Source organism: Lithobates pipiens, unplaced genomic scaffold (genome assembly GCF_037356315.1).
Source record: "Lithobates pipiens isolate NorthernLeopardFrog02 unplaced genomic scaffold, aLitPip1_a1.2 Scaffold_18, whole genome shotgun sequence".
Taxonomy (NCBI): Eukaryota; Metazoa; Chordata; class Amphibia; order Anura; family Ranidae; genus Lithobates; species Lithobates pipiens.
Window position 1 is genome coordinate 150,511,735 of NW_027507758.1, and position 21,599 is coordinate 150,533,333.

The following is a 21,599-nucleotide window of genomic DNA, read 5'->3' on the forward strand; positions in this document are numbered from 1 at the left end:
ATGACTGACTGGGTTATATGCCACCCATTGGTGAATGGACATTGGTAAATCAAACAAGAAGTCCTCCTCTATATAATCCCTCCTACACAGGAAGTACCTCAGTTTTTTTTGCCAGTGTCTGTTAGGTGGATGGTCACTGATGTGACATGTGCTCTTTGAAGCATACTTGGTCTGGATGGTTCTATTAGGAATAGTGGACTTCAATCAGGCCCAAATGGATGGTACCCGAGTCATTGGAAGGAGAGAAGATTTTTTTGAGGTTTTGCCAGTAATGCAGCCTTATGGTGCTGGACCCTGCGGAATGGAAACCTGTGCAATGTTTGTTCTGGCCAAGGTGCTTTCCTGCAGGGTGCTACACAGGGCCAGAGGAGTGGACCCCAGATTAAGGGGGACCCAGTCTCTGAAGGCCTTTTATGACAAAGCTTGCCGAGATGGGTGAAGATTGGACTTCTGTTATGTTCAGAGTCCTGCAGCGGGAATGGTAAGTCTGCATGTTTTTCAGTTTCTCTTTTTAAACAAAAAATTAGATCGGTCTGTTCTCCCAGTGGCCACTGGGGGCAGTGTGCTGTTTAATCATAAATCATAATAGTGCAGCACAAAAAAGTTCAATATAAGATGGTAAAGAACGTGTGTATGTATATATGTGTGTGTGTGTATATATATATATATATATATATATATATATATATATATATATATATATATATATATATATATATATATATATAGTGTGTGTATATATGTATATGTGTGTGTCCTCTAAATATAAGGAAATCCTGGTGCACGTGAACAGCCACACAGATCAAATAGCGTGCAGTAAAAAAATGCAGAAGATCCGGTGATGGTGATCCCTCCACCACAGATAAAAATGGCTTCTCACCTCATGAAATCCACCTGTAACAGGTCATACAGCAGTAAGCAGATCTCCAGGCAATGCACCTTCTGAAGTTCAATAATGATCACTGCAAAAATAAGAGAGAAAGCGATCTAATGCTCTCTGTATTAAATTTTATTAATGAGTAAAAGGCCAAGAAATATACTCACATTTAGCCGCACACAGATCCGAGTGTCGACGTATAACAGTAATCAAACAAACAAGATGGCTGTGGGTGACGTCATGTGACACCTGACCCCCGTACGCATTACGTCCATAGGTGGGACTTCTTCAGCCTTCTTAATCTCTGATCAGAAGTATTCTCACAGCAGCAGAGCCAGGAGTTGTCAAGGGATCATTTTTTGCACATGCTCTGTGCTCTTTTTTTTTTTTTATTTATTTTTTTTTTTCACCAGGCTGTGCTGTCACTCATAATGCCCTTGATGCAGCTGGACATGTCCTCTACTGGCTAGCATTGAGAATAATGGCTCAACACTAAATCTTCCAACTTGGTGCACATACGCTTGCTGCTTTATACCCCTAATAGCTACATGGCTTGGTGTGGGGAGATTCGTCACAGCACATGCCAATTGCGGGTGTCGGCCAGTGATTGACCTCTAGCACCCACCGATTATACTCACAGAGCTATGTTCTGTGAGAGCCAAACAGCAGAGAGCTGTGTTCAGTGACGGGGGATCTACTTGGTTTTTCATTCCCTGTTAAGGGGATGAAAACCACTAGATCCACAGTAAAAGTAGCGCACCATTCACATAAACAAATGTTGGGTACATTTAACCCCTTGATCGCTGAACATGTTAACTCATTCCTTACCGGTGTCATTAGTGCAGTGACAGTGCATACTGTTAGACTAATCACTAGGGGTGCAAAAATTGCTTCATTGATGCATAGCGATTCGGGTGTCCCCGATGCGACATTGATGCATACCACCATAAAAATCGATTGTCCGACTTGCCCCCATCCCATCCTGGGAGAGCGCACCGTACAATACATGCCACTGATATGCGCCCCGGCCTGCCTCTCTGCTCTCACGTCTCATGTCTCTCCTCTCCTAACATTAGCGGGGAATTCTCAGCCCTGCCCGCAGACTGTAGCTATCAGAAGAGAGGTGGGTGGGGCTGAAAATTCCCCGCTGACGTCGGGAGAGGTGAGGGACGTAGGGCAGAGAGTTGGGTCGGGCAGTCACCTCAGCGGTATGTATTGTACAGTCATACAATGAGGAATGAGGTATGAAGCTGGATAATTTTTACAAGAGAAAAAAAAACTGATTTCCCATTGCATCTCACCATTATATTTTTACAAAGAAATCAAGAGCAAGGACTGTCTGCTGACAATGTGCTCACAACCTATAAACTGGCACACCAATGATTGGCTGACCTCCCACATTTGACAAAATCAGCAGTTCTGTGTAGGTCATTGAGGGCTAAAAATTCCTTTTCTGAAGTGATTACCAAGTTGGGAGAAGCACAGATTTTTCTGCCCACGTCTAATAAAATTGGAACCTTTGGTAAATACATGTGCCAACACCCACGGCGCTAAACTTAAATAGCCGCACTGCCCATTCCAACAGAAGCCTCAATGTGAATGTCACTACACAACAGTTAATTACCATCCACGGATACACAGCCTTGAAGAGACAAATGTGTTTGTACTCTTACATTTCTGTGCCAACAGTTCCCCCTGGCTTCCCCATTTGCACATTCCATTGTTTTTAATTCCTAGTGTGCTGGAAGGTGCAAATGGGGAAGTTGGGGAACTGTCAGCGCAGAGACAGTACAGGGAACTTCCCAGGGCTGTTTGTTGGGTGTGGATTCTATCCCCCCTGATAGCAGCAGTGTGTGTGAATTCCTGTAACCTGTAGTGCATCGGATTAGTGCACTTTTTAAGGGAGTGAGGTTATTTTTAATTCAAAGCGGAGTTCCAGTAAGTTTTTCGTTTATTAAAGGTCAGGAGCTACAACAAAAAAGTGTATTCTGACTTTTAATAAAGACACTCGCCTGTCTCACAATACAGCGTTGTGGCCTCCCAAACCTTCCCTTCTCTTCCCCGTCTGTCGACGGCGCTGGCAATACTATTGTGGGCATCTGGCTGTAACACCTTGCAGCTTCACAGCTGGGTGCACGTGTCTCACTGCGCTGTCCTGAATGGCCGGACAATCTTTTGGGACCTGTGATGTGTCCCAGAATATTGCAGAGATGGAGGGGCTGCCTAGGTGCCCCAAGCGGAAGTGGGAGCTTGTCGATAATCGTAGTGCATCGTGGAATCGAATCGTTGACCAGATAATCGTAATCAGATCATGAGACCAGTGAAGATGCGCACCTCTACCAATCTCTGTAATAATGGCACTGGTGATGTCCATGGCAGGCAATTGGTTCCCCTCAGTATCAGATTAACTGCTGCAAGTATGACAGTCCCGTTAGAAGTCGTTGAACGATGCCATTATTTTTATATAAAAAAATGAATAAAAATTTCAGTATAGATCCCATAGTTTGTAGATGCTATAACTTTTACAAAAAAAAACTATCAGTATACACTTAGTGGGATTTTTTATTTTTTTACCACAGGCATGTAGCAGAATACATTTTGCCCAAAATGTATTAAGAGATTAGGTTTTTTTTGGGGGGGGGGGGGGGGGTTTAATTGGGATATTTTCTTTTTCAAAATTGTTGGTCATTTTTCTTTTGTATAATAAAATATAAAAAAAAAACCCAGAGGTGCTCAAATGCCACCAAAAGAAAGCTTTGTGTGAAAAAAATTTATACATTTTTGTTTGGATATAGCTTTGCATGACTGCGCAATTGTCTAAATAGCGCAGTGCCACATAACAAAAAGACGGCCTGGTCATAAAGGGGAGGTAAATCTTTTGTAGAGCAAGTGGTTAAACAATGCTTTAGTTGATTTTTGTATATTTTACACATGGATCTATTGTAAAGTAGTGAGGGTAGATAAGTATTTGAATAAGTGGTTGGCTTTTAGTTTGTGCATTTCATCAGTGTTCATGCAGTATTGAATGCTAGTTAACCATGTGCAAGTGAAATGCAAATGCAACATGTAGTAACATCGTACTTGTGTAATAGCATTACAAAGTGGCTCACTTTTTCTCCCGAAATACCTGCTCGACAAATGGCATTAGCAAATTTAACTGCGGGATTTATAAGGAATGATGGAATATGTTCATATTTTAATACTTTTCCCAAAATAGTGTCACATTTCAGACCACACACCATTAACAGCTGGTTATCTTATGGCATGCTTTCTTATGTATTCATTTTACTAGAAAACTAAGAGAATGACAAAAATAAAAACGTTTGTGTTTGATATATAGTTTGTTACTCGCTGACTTGAGCAAACCACTGTTCTTTGTCTGTTGAAGCACACTGCTAACCTTTCTGTGTTCTCTCTTTATGATTTTTAATTTTTTTTCCCCCCCTTTAAATCCAACTACCTTTTACTTTTTGCCCATAATTTAATTTTGTTGGAATGCTTTTTATTTTTATATTTGAATTCCTCCATACCCTTCCGTTCTGCAGTGTGACCAAGACCAGTGCATTCAGAGCACCAAATTCGTTTTGCAGGCAGCAGCCACACCACTCCTTCAGGCTGAACCTACGATACCTGCTGATGAACCACCTTTGCCTGGAAAAACAACCATAACCGCACCATGCACGACTTTGGCACTTGGCCAGCCAACTCCGCCATCTTCAATCCCAAACCTAAACTCAGAAACCGCTTTGACTGATATGATACCCTTAAAAGAGGACATTGGAAATCATCAGTTCTTAACGCCAGATGAAGCACCTTCACCGCCTGGAATGCTGCCAGCAAGCAGCCCGGTGACTCATAGCCATACCATGCATGTCCTCAACCTTGTCAGCCAAGACTCTTTGCATGAAGACTCTGTGCGTGGTCTTGTAAAACTCAGCTCTGTTTGACCAACTGTTTAATTGCACATCTGTTAAACTCTGTGATACGCTTGCACTGTGTCATGATTACAAATGTCCCTTGTACAGTATTTTCAGTTTGCCGAAATAAAATCGCGAGGCCATGGACTTTAGATCACCAATTTGAATAAGCTGGCTTGTTTTCTTATATATATCATTTTTATTGCAACTGACTGCCTCATTCAAGGAACTATGTATTTCTGTAAGTCTTCAAAGATGAAGATGGGGACATGGCTTATGTGATCTGTGAACGAACTGGAAATGTGAAAACATGGCAGAATATACCTTTTATTTTGGATATAGTGTTCAGATGAGCCTTTTTTTTTTTTTTTTTCTGAGAGACTTTTAACTTGCCTGGCCACTAAAACGGTTATGGGGTGAAAGTTTGAAATTTGGCTTAATTTGGCCACCAGGCTCTGGATTTTTGTGCTGTAATCTAACCCTGAAATTTGGGAACCTACACTGTGTTCTGTAAAGAAAAACGTACACTTTAAGATAGCCAAATTGTGCTCCCTTTTCCAGGATGTTGTGCTGCAGTTTTATGTTGGTATATGGAAATAAATGCTGCTTACCTAAATAATATTTGGGGGATAACCATGTTTTGGTAAACGGTGGATGGCAGAAAAGTTCATGTGTGTTTTTTTTTTTTTTTTTTGTTTTTTTTTCGTTTGCACATTTCAGCATTATTTTCCTGATTTGGTCAAGTTTGCCCAAATTATAAAGGGCTGATGTTGCTGAATGACAATGCATTGCATTTAATGACATGTACAAATGTTTAGCTATGGTTATATGCCATGACACTTTTTTTTTTTTTTTTTTCTTTCCAAATGTGCTAAGACATCAAATAAAGTTACTTTTTCTTAACAGGCGCTTTCTTCCATTCAATCAAGATTATTTCATGTACAATGTGCTATATCCAGTACAATTTTATATTTTTAGTTTCAGCATATTTAAAAATACATTTTTTTTTTTTTCTAATAAAAATTTACACGAGTAACATTTTTTCAGAACTTGTTGCATAACCTCTTCCTGCCCACAATTGGTTTATTACCATTCCTAACACTGCAGAGAATACATTGCCTCTGTAAGAGCCAGAATCTGGGACATTGGAGTAGGTTTACTAAAACTGGAGCACTTAGAATCTGGTGCAGCTGTGCATGGTGGCCTATCGGCATCTACCTTCGGCAAATAAGCTTTGGCAATAAATCTTGGAATATAAAACTGATGGTCTACACATATATCGCCTTCCCTTATGTGACCCCACTGCGCTTTTGAATAAGAAAACCTAAAAATAAAATAAAAGCTGCCACTTAATAAATCAAAATATATGGGCAGTATTCCGAATTCAAAAATAGTGAAAAATAGGAATAGTGGCGCTCAGCAATGTGAAAAAATTATACTAGTGAAATAACAGCCACCAAAATTAGTGACAACATTTTTAATCTTGTCACTAATTTTGGTGGCTGTTATTTCACTAGTATAATTTTTTCACATTGCTGAGCGCCACTATTCCTATTTTTCACTATTTTTGAATTCGGAATACTGCCCAAATCTTGGAAGCTGGATTCTTTGCAGAACTGCACCAGGTTTTGCACTCTCTAGTTATAGTAAATAAACCACAGTGCATTTCTCAATTTCAGCTGATAATGACAACCAGGTTCCCCAATAGCGATCTAAATAAAGTATTTAATGTCCATGTGATCGTTGTCAGAGTGGTTTTCAATTATGTGATCACTGTCTGCCCTGACCGTGATCACATGCATGTTGGAGACTCTATTAACAAAATGTCTGCACACTATAGTATTAAAATTTTAATATATATATATATATATATATATATATATATATATATATATATATATATATATATATTTTATACATTTTAACAGAAAAGAGTCCAAAATTAAAACCTTTTAAGTCCTTATAACAAGTGAAGCTTCTACATTTTTCTGTTTTAGTTTTGGATAGCGTTGAGAGGAAAGGTGTTTTTATTTGCCTGTATCCCAAGTGTGGAGAATTGCTCAGTCTGCTCTGGAGACCATTGTCAATATAGGGGGGCCTTTGCCAGTAAAGGGAAAATCTAAAATTTGTATGGTAGTTACCAGAGGTAAGACCAAATATTCCAGTGGCGACACTTGTCCTGTGATTCCAGTTTCCTTTACACAGTGATTACTGTCTAAGGATTTTTCTTTCACTTACTGTCCCCAACATGACCAAAAAAAACCTTACAGGGCTTTTAAGCATGTACTATTTAACCACTTCAGATCCGCGCTATTGCCAAATGACGGCATTAGCGCGGACCTACATTTCCGGGACTACGTCTATTGACGTAGTCCCGGTTACGAGCGGCCTGCGCGCCCCCTGAGGGGCGCGCGCGGCGCGCTCTGTGATCGGCGAGTCCGTGAGACTCGCCTGATCACCGATCCGTGTAAGGGGTCGATCCCGACCCCTTATCACGTGATCAGCTGTCAGCCAATGACAGCTGATCATGTGATAGAACGGAGCCGGTAATCGGCTATTATTCCTCCTCGCGCTGACAGCGCGAGGAGAGAAAAAAAAAAGCCGATCACCGGCGGCCGTGATCGGGACATCAGTCCCGATCACGGCCATCAATACATGGGACCACCTGCCACCTGCCTGTGCCCACCTGCCTCCCGCAGTGCCATCCTGAAATTAAATAAAAGCAAAAGTAAGTGCCCCCCGTCAGTGCCCCCCGTCAGTGCCCACAGTGCCACCCCACAGTGCCATCCACAGTGCCACCCAATCTGCTCAAAGGTGCTGCACCCCAGTGCCGCCCATCAGTGCCCAGCAGTGCCGCCCATCAGTGCCCAGCAGTGCCACCTATCAGTGCCCATCAGTCCCATCTATCTGTGGTACCTATCAGTGCCCATCCGTGCCACTTATCCGTGCCATCTTATCTGTGCCCATCTTTGCCCATCAGTGCCGCCTTATCTGTGCCTATTAGTGCCGCCTTAACTATGCCTATCAGTGCCCACCGGTGCAGCCCATCAGTGCCCACCAATGCAGCCCATCAGTGCCCACCAATGCAGCCCATCAGTGCCCACCAATGCAGCCTATCAGTGCCGCCTAATCAGCGCACTTCAATGAAGGAGAAAAATGACCCGTTTGCAAAATTTTATAACAAACGATTAAAACATGATTTTTTTTTTTTGCATCTTTTTTTGTTTGTTTAGCAAAAAATAAAACTCCGAGCTGTAACTAAATACCACCAAAAGAAAGCTCTATTTGTGGGAAAAAAATGATAAAAATTTCATTTGGGTACAGTGTTGTATGACCGCGCAATTGTCACTCAAAGTGCATCAGCGCTGAAAGCTGAAAATTGGTCTGGGACTGAGGGGGGTTTAAGTGCCCAGTAAGCAAGTGGTTAAAGCTAAAACAGTTTGTTCCACGTGGGTCATCTAGGACCTCAAAAAAGATGAAGAAACTTTGTGTATCTATAGGCACAGTTTGACAGAAGTCATTTTAGACAAACTTTTTTTTTTTTGTTCAGCTGTGTTCGTTGCATTCTGACAGTGCCAGGTCCTGGTGTCGGAATACAGGACAAGTGAGACAAAATGTATACGTTGTCTGTCACTGCTCTCTCAGGTACCCACTAAAAAACGAATGGGAAAACCTCAACGCAATTACTATAATGTGAATAGTCAGACCTCAAGAAAAAAAAAACTTCAGGACAGAAATTCTTGTATTACAATACTGCTGCACACACTACCAAAATATAATAAATTCATCAGTGCCTTGCTGTATGCTAATAAATGCAAAAAAACAAAAAAATTTTTTAAATACAAACCATATATATTATAACATCAGTGCAAATCCTAATCCACAGATGTTTCCAAATGTATGTCTGTATTATATAGTGACATAAAACATACTATCTTGTTAATCCAGATATAATCATATAAATCAGAATGGAATTGTTTTTAATTATGCTGACATTCACTCTATTCTTTCCATGGATATATGTGGGCGTCACTTTTAATTCTTACCGTGCAAAACTAGTAACCAATGTGCCAATGCATTCACCTTCAATTTAGACCTAGTAATCATCAGGTCTAATGCACTTTTACTTTAAGCTAGGGCTGATATGCTAGGGCTACTGTACGTATACATCCTCTGGGATCCCCCAATATAAATTTGCGGGATGTTCAAAAAGATAGTACATATATATTTTTATTATTATTCACTATTTATATGGCACCAACAGTTTATGCAGTGCTTTACAATGTATAGGGGGGACAACACAATTACAGTACAATACAAAAGGTACAGGAGGGCCCTGCTTGTAGAGCTTACATTCTAACGGGATGGGGAGGTGGTACAAAAGGTAATGGCTGCAGAGAATGATTTGATGGGGGTTTATTGAAACTAAACCCAAAATATAAGAAAACTCCAACTTTTACAATGCACTATACTGGTGCATATCATTACACAGGCAATTGTATAGGAATTCGCTCACAGAAAACGGCAACCTGTAGACTTTTGGTTTGCGGTGTGAGGTCATAGGCTCCTTCCAACTCATTGCGTTAGTCTCGTGACTTCCTCAGGAGATGACGTTTACAAGATGGCCTTTTCTGTGAGATAGTTTACACGGTGAACATTATTTTAGATCTGTAGGGCACAATTTTGGTTAACGGTGAACTCCAGGAAGCAATCTTGATATTTACTTTTCTCTAAGTACCTCATCAGTTTGCTACGATAGAAACACCAAATCACTGAAGTAAATTGCTTGGCCCCTATCTTACTACATGTTTAAAATTATGCAGTGAAACTGCACAGAGGAACAAAGCAGCTCCTGCAGCCTGTTTTAAGTGGCAGCTAGTGATATCAAGTGGTCAGAATAATAAAACTGTGTTTGTTTATTTTTCCAACCATTTCCTACTGGAGCTCCACTGTCCAGGAGCCTTAGAAGGAATTGATGGGGAAATCCTAAAACCAAATCTGGTATGACTACTACAATAACTAATGAGCCTTTTCACATAAAGTTTCAAATAAAAACATGAGCCTATGCTGCGTTTGTCCATGGCCAAACTTTTATTTTCTATTTTTTTGTTGCTTTTCCCATAGATGTTTTTATGTAAGGGAGGCATTTATGAACATGTACAATCTGAAATGCATAGAGAAAAAAGCAAGATTAAACTTTTTTACTGAATTCCATTTACCAAGTGTACCTCTCTTTGGAAATACTGTGTTCATTTAAGAACATTACTTCTATGTGGTGCTCCTGCTAATGGAACTACTATGAATACCTTCAAATAGCAGAATCGGGAGCAGGGATGATCACATCAATTTTGCTTTATCCAGGATTGCATAGAATTGGTGTGACCAGATGTTCAGTGGGTCTTAAATTTTCCTGCACTAGACCATATCTGGTCTGCTCACCACTGACTTTTCTGGTAAGAAGTGTAAGTGGACTACAGTGAGTATCGTACTTCTATTCTATGTCCAAAAGGTCAGAGGAGTTTCTTCCTGTGAAATAACCAGATGTGTATAGAGGAGCAACCGGTACAAAAGTTTCTTTCTTTAAAGGGCTTTTTTTGAAACGTTTAATATACAAAATACAGGCAACGCATTAGGGGGTGTCTCCCCTTTTACGGGGCTTGAGCAATTGTTGGTCATGTAATTGCATCAGAATGCGCTAAAATTGGAATCTTAAAGATTCCAGAATCAAAATAATTTTGCTAAGTTCAAATTAAACAAGAGATCACCCCTCCTAAAGAAAAAGTTTCGCAGGACACACTAGAAATTACCGGTAGGTGGAAGAAAGGTCTTGTTATAGCAGACATTAATGGGCAAGTTCACTTATTAAATGAATGCACTTTTTTTTTTTTTGCAGGTCAAAAAATTTGCATTTATTAGAATATTTATTTTTTTTGTCTGTAAAGCATTGCACTGGCAATTAGCATATTGCTGGTCCCATGCAGGCAGATACACTGACAGGATGAATCAAACTACACAGCGCTCCACAGCCCCATGGTAGTTAATTGAGAACTACAAGCTGACAGCTGCAGAGGATGTTGAGGCTTGTAGTTCATTCTCATACACCGTGTCTATTTCAAAAAGTGACAGCTTGTTCTTCCCATACTGCTGTCACGTGGGGGGGGGGGGGGTGTTTGGCTGCAGCATTGGGGCATATGTTAAATGTTCCCAAAGGTGGACTTATCCTTTTAATTCTGCTTATATTCTGCCTTCTCTGGGTTATCCCCCTTTATCAGTAATGCTAGTTGCATTTTTTCATAAAACCTTTCCATTTTTAACTCTATAATAGTTTTAATCCAGTGATGTCACGGTGCTGTATATAGCTTTCTGAAAAGAGGGATGCATCCATGTGTAATGCTGAGCTTCCATGATTAAAGGAACTGAAATCCAATAAATGAAAGGGGAGGACTGGGGAGGAAAGAGCTGGATGATGAACCTCCTCCAGCAAGCAAATGAGTCAGACTTGCTGCAGCCTCCAAAGCACCTTTTGGTAAGCTCACAGTGTGCAGTGAAATCCGAGTGACTTTTTAGTACAGGAGAAGAGCCTGTACGACGGTGCAGACTAAAGGTGAGATTGGAGTTCAGCTTTAATAAAGCTTACAACTACTGGTCTTACACTTGTTTGTATCATTAATACAGCATTTCTTTAACAAGCCAATTCTTAAACAAAAACAGATGGTAAGCTTTAATGAGGTCTGATACAGACACGACAGACAGCCTTATGATCAACAAATCGTTAACCGTCATTTTTAGTTAGTCATGCTATGCTTTTTTTTATTTTTTATGTGGCAATCCTGCATTAATTACAACCTCCTTGCACCTATCTTACACATTCTTACTCATTTGCAATATAATTCAGATGAGATTGTACTAGACCCTGGAACCTTTCCTCTCTTCCTTCTGACTCTAAACTTTCTAATTGCACTAAATAGGCTAATTTGTTTTGATTTCCTTCCTAACATTTCTACAGCAAATTGAGTATCCTTTTCAATAATACTACAAACTGCCTATAAAACATTGTATGCAAACGCCTGTACACAGGTCATCGGAATGAGATAATCTGTGTTTGATACTGATGATTATTGAAAGGATTAACAAAACAAGCTGCTCTTCTGAGGACATGCTAGATCCTCTGAAGCCGGCCATAGATGGTACGATTTTTCTTTCCTGCAACTATGGGTTGGCAATATTCGCATGAAAATCTGACAGTCTGGTTGTACCCAAGTTGATTGAACAACTTGAGTACAATCGGCCGGTACATACTTGGTTTGAATCTTGGCTTGTCCCTGCTGAATCGTCTATGGTCAGCTTAAGAAGCTTCACTTCTAGAAATGGACATAAATGAGCATCAAGTTCTGTTGGGGACATTTTGAATACCTCTTTTCTTGAGTGATTTTGGAGACCGGTTTGAATATTTTAGTTCTGAATTTATTTTTTTACCTTTATCCTGAAGCAGTACTTGACATTACTGCAAAGGTATATTTAGGTGGTGCTTCTCTTTTTTATTTATATTTTTTTGCACTACTACTTTGTTTCACATATGACAGGTTTACTGTGTCTGGAGCTTTCTGGTCCTGTGTACTAGGCTTTAGACACCTATGTGTTTTGCTTGTGTCAGGAATCAGTGTCGACATAAAGGATCTATACCGGCTGACTTAAGTTATTGACTTAAAATAAGCATGTGCATATCACATGTGTTAACACCTTTATCAAGGTCAATGACTTGCATTGTGGTGAAGAAAGGCTGGGAAGTACTGGCGCTTGCACCAGCATAAAGCTAGTGACCAATAACTTCCATAGATCTATTCTAAGAAGTTCCTCTGCAGTCTGGTGCCACTGCAGAAAATATTGCAATATTTGCAGTTTTGACCTGGAAAAACATACTCCATAGGCAAAGGGACCTAACATGTAAGCACCCAGAAGATCCTAAAATGTGGCGCTGCAGTTGGTTGAGATTTTTATTTTTATTTTTTTCCCTTCTTCTTCGTTTGGAGAAAGGTTGAGTGTTTGGTTTAATGCATCTGAGGCTGGGTTCACACCTATGTGAATTGGATGCGGGTTTCCCTGCATCCAATTTGCATAGCAGGAGAATATGACTGTCTCTCTATGGGGGTCTCGGGGGTTTCTTTGGGGGTCCCCATGCAGGGAAAAAACACAAGGGTTTACAACCCCTTTAAGTGCTGTTAGTGATCACTGAGAATCTTTGAGGAAAACGCACGTATCTAACAAATCCTTGTTCCAATATCCCCAATGCGTATCCTGTCCATGACCTCAGCCACACCTAACTACCTCATCAGTTATATAAGTATCATGAAGAGGATTCAACAACACAACACTACAGTTCTCTTCTCAGATATAGAAGTAACCATAACTGAATATAGCAAGATGGGACTTATTGTTTCTTCTATTCAGACACTATATGCAGGAATGGAAGTCTTTTAAATCTCTATTAATTTCTATTTGGCTGTATATAGTTTTAAAGTATGCATCTAGGAATAAACTGTCTAGCGTGCTCTTTTGATCCAGTGTTCAATTATTAAAGACCACATCCTAGTGATGTGCTGGAAGCATTTCTTTTTCTTATCTAAATTATTTAGGTCTGCCCATACATGGAATATTGCAGGCACCGACAGCCAGGCGAGATAGAAATGTGAAAACAAATGCAGACTTTTGACCACATGCAATTCAATCTTTAAAAAAAAAAAATGCATTTTGTTAAGATTGTCTTGCTTGCTTTTGTAGCAGTGTATTATATGATGTATTCTAATAAGCAGTTCCCAAGAGCTGGGTATATGTGTGTCTCAGAGCGATTTGCCAAGTGAGTTGACGTTCCAGACCTATTTTAGGAAGCTGTGACATGATCGTTCTTTGACACTTTACCTGTGCTTTGGCAATTTGGCCTGTTGTACACAGGTAGTGATTATTGTAATCTCAAGGCTCTTAGCCCGGGTTCACACTTGTGCGAACACAGACATCGCATGTAATTCGCACCCGCACCACGGTGCAGATCGCGTACGATGTCTGTGCAATGCAACTTCAGCCATACAGTTGTATGACTGAACTCGCATTGGGTTCACAAGAAAATAGTGCAGGGACTTTTTTCCCCGCACTGGAATCAGATCGCATGAATGTTCTCACCCATGCGATCTGATTCCTGTGCAAGTTCACAGTTTGCACTGCTATCTGTGAACCGATCTGGGAGCGTCATTAGCATTGTATTGGCACCCGCAGCGGGCAGTGTGAGTTGCCTGCGGGAGATAAGCAATGCGGGAACCAGCACTCGAATCGCACTGGTTCCCGCATCGCTACAGTGTGAACCTAAGCTTAGGCAATCTTCTGTGGTTATCTCCCCAAATAAGAAGCAAAAGTAAAGCTGGTCGTTTTCTAGTAGAATTTTGTGCAAAATGTTTTGTTTTAAGAACGTTAGATTTTTCTAATCATTAGGCCTGGTACACACAGGAAGATTATCGGACGATTGATCGTCTGTTCTGTTTTTTTTGTTTTTTTTAATGCATGCTAATCTCATAGTGAAAACCAAGAGGTTACTAGATTAACAAAAATTCTCATACGACAGAATTCGTTTTTTTTATGGACAAAAACTGTACTGATTAAACAAAAATCATGTGATCTGGTATCGTACAAGAAACATTTTCGTGTTTGTCCTTTAATTTTTTATTTTTTTTGTCCTTTTTATTTGGGTTATAAAAGTTACAAAAATTCTCATACGACAGAATAAAAATTCAGAAGCGATGCAATGTGTTGTATTTTCGGATGAAAACTGTACTCAATAAACAAAAATCGTACGATCTGGTATCATACAAGAAACATTTTCGTGTTTGTCGCTTCAAAAAATATCAGATGAACTGTTGTGATCGGCTCTCGAAAGCTGTGTATTGATGAGCGAGATTTTTCTGATCGTGTGTTATGGGCCTTTAGTGGGGTCAAATCGAAGTTTATTTTGACAGTAGTAACAAGAAAAATTGGAGGAGAACAGAATTTTATTCTAGAACAAACCCATTTCTGACAAACGAGTTTTTTCATGTAGAAAAAGGTCCATTTGTTCCAAAATTGTCTGTTAAGACTGTTAAAAGCAAGCAAAACGTTGACATATTTTCAAACAACTTTCATCGGATCATCGAAAGTACTGAAAATGTTCATATGAATGTTTGTACAAAGGTTCGTTCAACCATCTACTAGTGTATGGTCAGCTTAACTGTTTATGTGGATCTCAAGAACTCTTGGACAGGTTGCATTTTTTTATTTTTTTTTTATTCTGGTAACCTACTATTCCTTAATAATCACCATCATGCACTTGGTGTATGTAAACCCTACACATTTTACATTCTTATTTACTTCCTTTTGGTCTGTTAAATATACATTTGAAAAAGTTTTGGTATATCTGTATAAGGCCAAAAAAAAAAAAAGAAAGAAAAACCTATTGACTGTTTTAGAAATCCAGGGCTGTCCTGCACATTCCGCAATTTTATCTCAAGCAGTCTTGTTCCCTTGGACTGCAGAATACCTCCCCCAATTGTTGTGGAAATGCGGAAACTGAGATGTGTTCTATACTAAAGCAAAAGACAACAGGGGAGGACTGACACTATTCCTTGCAATTTTAGTACAGCGTTGGCAGCCCACAAGACAAAAGTAGGAGCTAAATTTATTTCATGGTCATACCAACAGGTATTTTTCTGTACTTCAGGGTCTAGAACAGGGATATGCAATTAGCGGACCTCCATCTGTTGCAAAACTACAAGTCCCATGAGGCGTAGCAAGACTGAGAGCCACAAGCATGACACGCAGAGGCATGATGGGACTTGTAGTTTTGCAACAGCTGGAGGTCCGCTAATTGCATATCCCTGGTCTAGAAGGTGGTGTTTTGCTTTTTGCCTTGACAGTTTTAATATAAATCTAAAGAGGCACTCATTTACATTTATTTTATTTATTTTTTTGTTTGTTTTGTTTCGTTTTTTTTTGTTTTTGTTTTTTTTGTTTTTTTTTTAATAGGATTCTTATGTTTATGGCTAAATAAATCTAGAGGGACTGGCTAATTGACCAATAAGAAAATATTTTTTGTTTTGCGTTTTATGTGTCAATTTTTGTTGCATTTATCAATCAGATGCTTTTAATACTGTAAAGATTTAAGTCTTGCCTCAAATGGAATCTTACCACTTTTTTAGAGTGGGTGAGTGGGCTCTTCCCATGATGTGTTAGAAAGCATAGGCACATTATGGTACACTTACCCTTTAGTGTGTCCTTCTCTAGCGGTATGATGTCCATTCTCTCTGTCGTTGCTCCTTCAAGGCCACTGACCTCTTTCGGTTCTGCCATGTATGAAAAATTAATTTTTTTTATTTTATTTTAACTGGTGTTTTTAAAAGTGTGTTTTTTTTTTTTTTTTGTTTTTTTTCTGTATTAGTTCCTTTTAGATAAAATTCATGTTTTGTTTCATAATTTGTCCCATATATATTCCGCTAGAATGAGGATTCTGATGAAAAGTGCAAGTAAAAAGGCATTTTTTTCCTGCTCCGTTTTACTTCATTTTGTTATGCTAGCCTGAAAAAAACAAGTCTTGAATTTTTTTTTTAAATATTAGAATAATAATATTCTGTATATATCATAAGAAAAATAGCTAAGGGGAAGAAGGGATTAATTGGGGCATGGTAGTTAACTAAAAGTTAATAATGTGGTGCATATGAATAAATTTTCACTTTTTTTTTTTTTCCCCTTTGCTTTAACTAATGGCCTATGCAGATCAGAGGTTATTCCCTTGATCTACATTTGAGGAAAATTGTAAATTAAATGTAATTGTTTCATTGTGTTCTACTAAATGACTCTAGAATGTCCCAGATGTGGGGGTACCCTGGCTGACCATTTACACATGTTCTGGAGATGCCCCAAACTGGTACGCTATTGGAACAAAATAGTATCAATTATTAATCAAGCCTTTCAGGTGTGTCTCTAAATAGTGACCCCCCTGACCTGTATCTTGGTATTTCTTGATGAAGAACTGTTTACACCTCAAGCCAGGACTGCTATCTCCCGTCTGTTGTGCCTGGCTCACAAATGCATTCTGTTGAAATGGATAGCGCCTCTCCCTCTTAAGTTTGAGAAATGACGTATCCAAGTAAATGCCAACCTGCTCAAAGTAAGGTATTGAAATCCCAAGGTACCCCATTATGTTCAGTAAACTATGGGACCCCTAGGTGCAGGTATCGGTTTAGCTCCAGCAATCTGCAATCCTGAAAGGTCTAAAACGCTGCTTTGCATAGGCTCATGTAGACAGATCAAGGATGGTTGTAGTTATTTCCATTTTGTGAAGGACATGGGTGGGACTGTCAAACATATAGCATGCTGCTAGCAGTAGGGTAGTTTTTAGTTTAGAATTGTTCAGTGGCAATGTTTTAGGCAAGCATTAACTCATTCTCGCTGCATATTTTGCCAATAACAGAATACTCTATATATATATATATATATATATATATATATATATATATATATATATAAGTTGGTGTATACTATTCCAGCACAAATTATCGTTTAAGCTACTTTGACATGCATTACTGATACTACTTACTGATATTTATGTATGCAAGTCGTTCTGTGCCCATTGTAAGAACTGCTATACTGCCTTTGGGATCTTTGCCCTTTTGTCTATGTATACCTTTTATTGTGTTTGAATGGTATGTAAAAAGTCAAAATCCCTTAATAAAAACTATTCGACAACCCCCCCCCCAAAAAAAAGTGCCTATCTCATATATGTAATAAAAGACCTGCAAACAACCATGCACTAAACCATGTAAACTGAACATAAAGTGGTTGACAAAAGGCTAATGGGGTTTCACTTGGGAAGGGGATTTTCCTTTAGTGGATGCAATGAAAATTTACTTTGTAAAAAATACACAATTATGTGCAAGAAAGAAGTGTATTTTGCTAGCACATGATTGTGTGATGGAAGTCAGCAGAACTTTACCTCGCTCACTAAGCAATGCTCCCTTGCCAAATGAACAGCCTCTTTGCCTTTAGTAAATCAACCCCATAGACCAGGGGCCACTAAACTTTCTAAACAAAGGGCCAGTTTGTCGTCCAGACTTTAGGGGGACAGGACTGTACCCAGTGGGAGTAAACCATGTCTTTGGCATCAGTGGAAGGAATTGCACCCAATTGTTGGTGTCAGTGGAAGGAAATATGTCCCATTGCTGGTGTAAGTGGGAGTAATAGTGTCCTGTTGTTGGTGTCCGTGGCAGGAAAAATGCCTCAAGGGCAAGATAAACGCAAGCAAAGGGCCGCAGTTTGGAAACAACTGCCATAGACTAATCTCTAACATTTAAACTAAAAGTGAATCTTTCCTGAGAGAAACATGAGGCCTGCCATTGATGACATCTCATTGTTTAACCCTTTCCCACCCGTGCTATAGCTAAAAGATGGCTACAGCATGGGCTTAAAATGCCAAGAAGGCATCCATGGACGTCCTCCCGTGCTCAAACAGGGAGGGCACGCTCTGTGATTGCCGAGTCCTCGGGACTCGACTGATCACAGATTGGGGTAAAGGGCCAATCACAGCGGGCCTTTACCACGTGATCAGCTGACCACAGAAGCTGGTTATCTGCTTCTTTTGTTTTAGCGTGAGGGGGGGAAAAAAAGGAGGCTTTTAAACTGGCTTCTGTTGCAGGGACATCAGTGCCCATCAGTACTGCTAATCAGTGTCACTTATCAGTGCAATCTCATCAGTGCCTCCTGATCTGTACCCACCAGTGCCGCCTCACCAGTGCATTCTTTAAGAGCCCATCGGTAAGTGGATGGAGAAAAATGGCATTTGCAAAATTTTATTACAAACTATAAAGGCTTTTTTGTTTTCTAAATTTTCGGTCCTTTTTTGTTTTAGCAAAAAATTTAATAAAAAAACAAAATAATTAAAAACCCAGTGGTGATTAAATACCACCAAAAGTGTGTGAAAAAAGAAAAAAATCTCTTTTGGGTACAGCAGTGCATGACCACGCTATTGTCATTCAAAGTGCGACAGCGTTGAAAAGTAGCATGGTCAGGGGTAAAAGTATGGGTAAAAGTGCCCAGTAGGCAAGTGGTTAAATGCAGAATTCCTGACCCACTTTCCCTCACGTTTAAATACTTTGGAGGCCATTTAAAAAAAAAAAATCCAATTAGAAAAATGTGTGCATCTTGGGTGAAGGTGTCAATCCTTAGTGAAAACATTTAAAGGAACCCTTTGAGTCTCTAACCCAGAAGAGGTAAAACAGTTGAAACAGCCAGTCCTTTCAGTAGGTGGTCAGTAATAGCAGCTTCACATCTTAGGCTTCATTTACACTGCTGCTGGTAAACGGATGTTTAGGAGCAGTTGGATGTTTTTGTTTTTTTCAGTTGCCCCTTAACTTTCCTCTGTATCTTATCAGTACATGTACAGTACATGTACACAGGATCATTTATAGTCATTTCTAGGCAGTTGCGTTTTAGAAGCATTTTTTTGGAAAGCAAAAAAAAAATGCGTTCAGGGCGGATGTTTAGAGGCATTTAAAACACCAAATGCCTGTAACAGCTTGTAAATGCAGTAACTTGCGTTTTAGGTGCATTTAGTTTATAGGGGTTTTTAATGGAGATACATTTTTGACCATTTGCAATGCAAAAAGCGCTTCTAAACGTGGCATGTAAACTCGGCACAACGTACGTTTTTTAACCACTTGCTTACTGGGCACTTAAACCCACCCACCCAGACCAATTTTCAGATTTCAGCGCTGTCATATAACACTGTACCCAAATGAAATTTTTATCATTTTTTGCCCACAAATAGAGCTTTCTTTTGGTGGTATTCACTGCTGGGATTTTTATTTTTTGCTAAACAAACAAAAAAATTGAAAATTTTGAAAAAAAAAATTAAAATCATGTTTCACAGCTTGTTATACAATTTTGCAAACAGGTCATTTTGCTCCTTCATTAATATGCGCTGATGAGGCTGCACTGGTGGGCACTGATAGGCACGGATAAGGTGGTACTGATGGGCACAGGGCGACACTGGCCACTGATGGGTGGCATAGATGGGCACTGATAGGTGGCACTGTTGAGGCACTGATAGGTGGCACTGTGGGCACTGGTAGGCAGAAATGTTGCCCACTGCTAGGTGGCACTGGCAGGGGGCACAGGTGGGCACTAAGGATCTGCAGCAGCTCGCCGTGATCGGGACTGATGTCCCGATCACAGCCACCGGTGATCGGCTTTTATAGCTGATTACCGGCTCTGTTTACATCACATGATCAGCTGTCATTGGCTGACAGCTGATCATGTGGTAAGGGGTCAGGATTGACCCCTTACTCCGATCTGTGATCCAGCGAGTCTCATAGATCTGTATTGGCTAACTGGGTTACTAGTTTTAGTTTCATCGTTCAAGAGACTTGTGTACACGGAGCCTAGGAAAGGATATAATCTAATTTCCCTTCAAATTAGTTTTCATTATACATATATATATATATATATATATATATATATATTATAAATATTAAAATATACAACATGGGTGCTTCTATAACCCCAAAGTCATATTTTTTTGTAATTATACCTTAACTATAAGCAGAAATGTTAATTGTGTTGATGATAAAATCCTGATTAAATGTTTCCTGAAATGCTCTCTTTTCAGGGCCAGAGCCAAAGCCAAGAGACACCTGTACTGATGGAGCATAAATAAGCATTGATGGATGCTGAAAAAAGCAACGTGTCATTAGCCAAACTAAATTGGTTTTTCTGACCAACGCTGATCGTGGATAGCGGACATGCTGGAAAATGTCTACTATATTATAAAGTGCCAATTCAGTCCTCTGCCTCTTGTATATAATGTAAATTCCCCAAAACAGTATATTTCAGGGTCTGGATTACTTCTGATGTATTCATTTGTAATTATAATTTGTAAGCTTCAGAAGAATAAAAGACCTTTGTGCCAGCTGCTTTCTATTGGTTAATATTGTGTTAAATTTAAACTGCATTAGTTCAATTGTAATATAGACACAGTGTTCATTCTTACCAGTAATGCATGCATCTGTTCATTCAGCGAGCACTGTCTGGGGATTTCTATATTCCTTGATGTCAACAACCACTCTTCTCTTTTTTAGGACTTCATCCAAATTACAAACTGTCATATTCTTCTGTAGAGTTACACGGACAATTGTGTAGCATAAGGATCCAACACATTTTTAATGAATTGTTTGCTTAGGTCCTCATCCTGCATAGATGGAAAATCGGAATCGGATTTTGTACATTTAAAGTGGTTGTAAACCCTTACAACAAACTTTGACCTACAGGTAAGCCTAGATTAAGGCTTACCTGTAGGTCCAAGAAATATCTCCTAAACCTACACGGTCCTATTCACAACGGCGAATATGCCGCACGTGTCGGCTCCCGTGTGCATGCGCGGGAGTAACGTCATCGCGGCTTCGCCGAATGACAGCGGCGGAGCAGCGAAGACCCACCGAGAAGATGGATGCGCCGGACTACAGGGGACAGCGGTGACTTCGCTGACTCCTGTGTCAGGTAAGTGACACATAATGGACTACTATGCATAGTGGTCCATTATGCTTTACCTTTGGAGGAAATCTTTAAGGGCATGTTCACATCATGTCTATTGAGCTGCATTTTTGTGCACACCACCGCACATGTATGGTGTGAACAGGGCACATAGAAAACTATTTGTTTTCTATGTGCCCTGTTATCACCATATATGTGTGACGGTGTGCAGAAAAGCGCAGCTCAATGGACATGATGTAAACAAG

At 39.7% G+C, this 21,599-nt stretch overlaps 1 protein-coding gene across 3 annotated transcripts in view; it reads left to right on the forward strand.

Moving 5' to 3' along the window:
* Positions 1-20,773, forward strand: part of ZDHHC14 (zDHHC palmitoyltransferase 14) — a 141,670-nt gene extending 120,897 nt beyond the window's left edge. Inside the window, exon 11 of one of the 3 annotated variants that reach the window (XM_077486266.1) lies at positions 4,423-4,955. In XM_077486266.1, the coding sequence (XP_077342392.1) occupies positions 4,423-4,824 (402 nt within the window). In that variant the 3' untranslated portion in view covers positions 4,825-4,955. Of the gene's footprint in view, positions 1-4,422; positions 4,956-20,473 lie in introns of those variants that run through there. The other 2 variants (XM_077486267.1, XM_077486268.1) reach the window with 2 other exon arrangements.
* Positions 20,774-21,599: the final 826 nt, after the last annotated feature.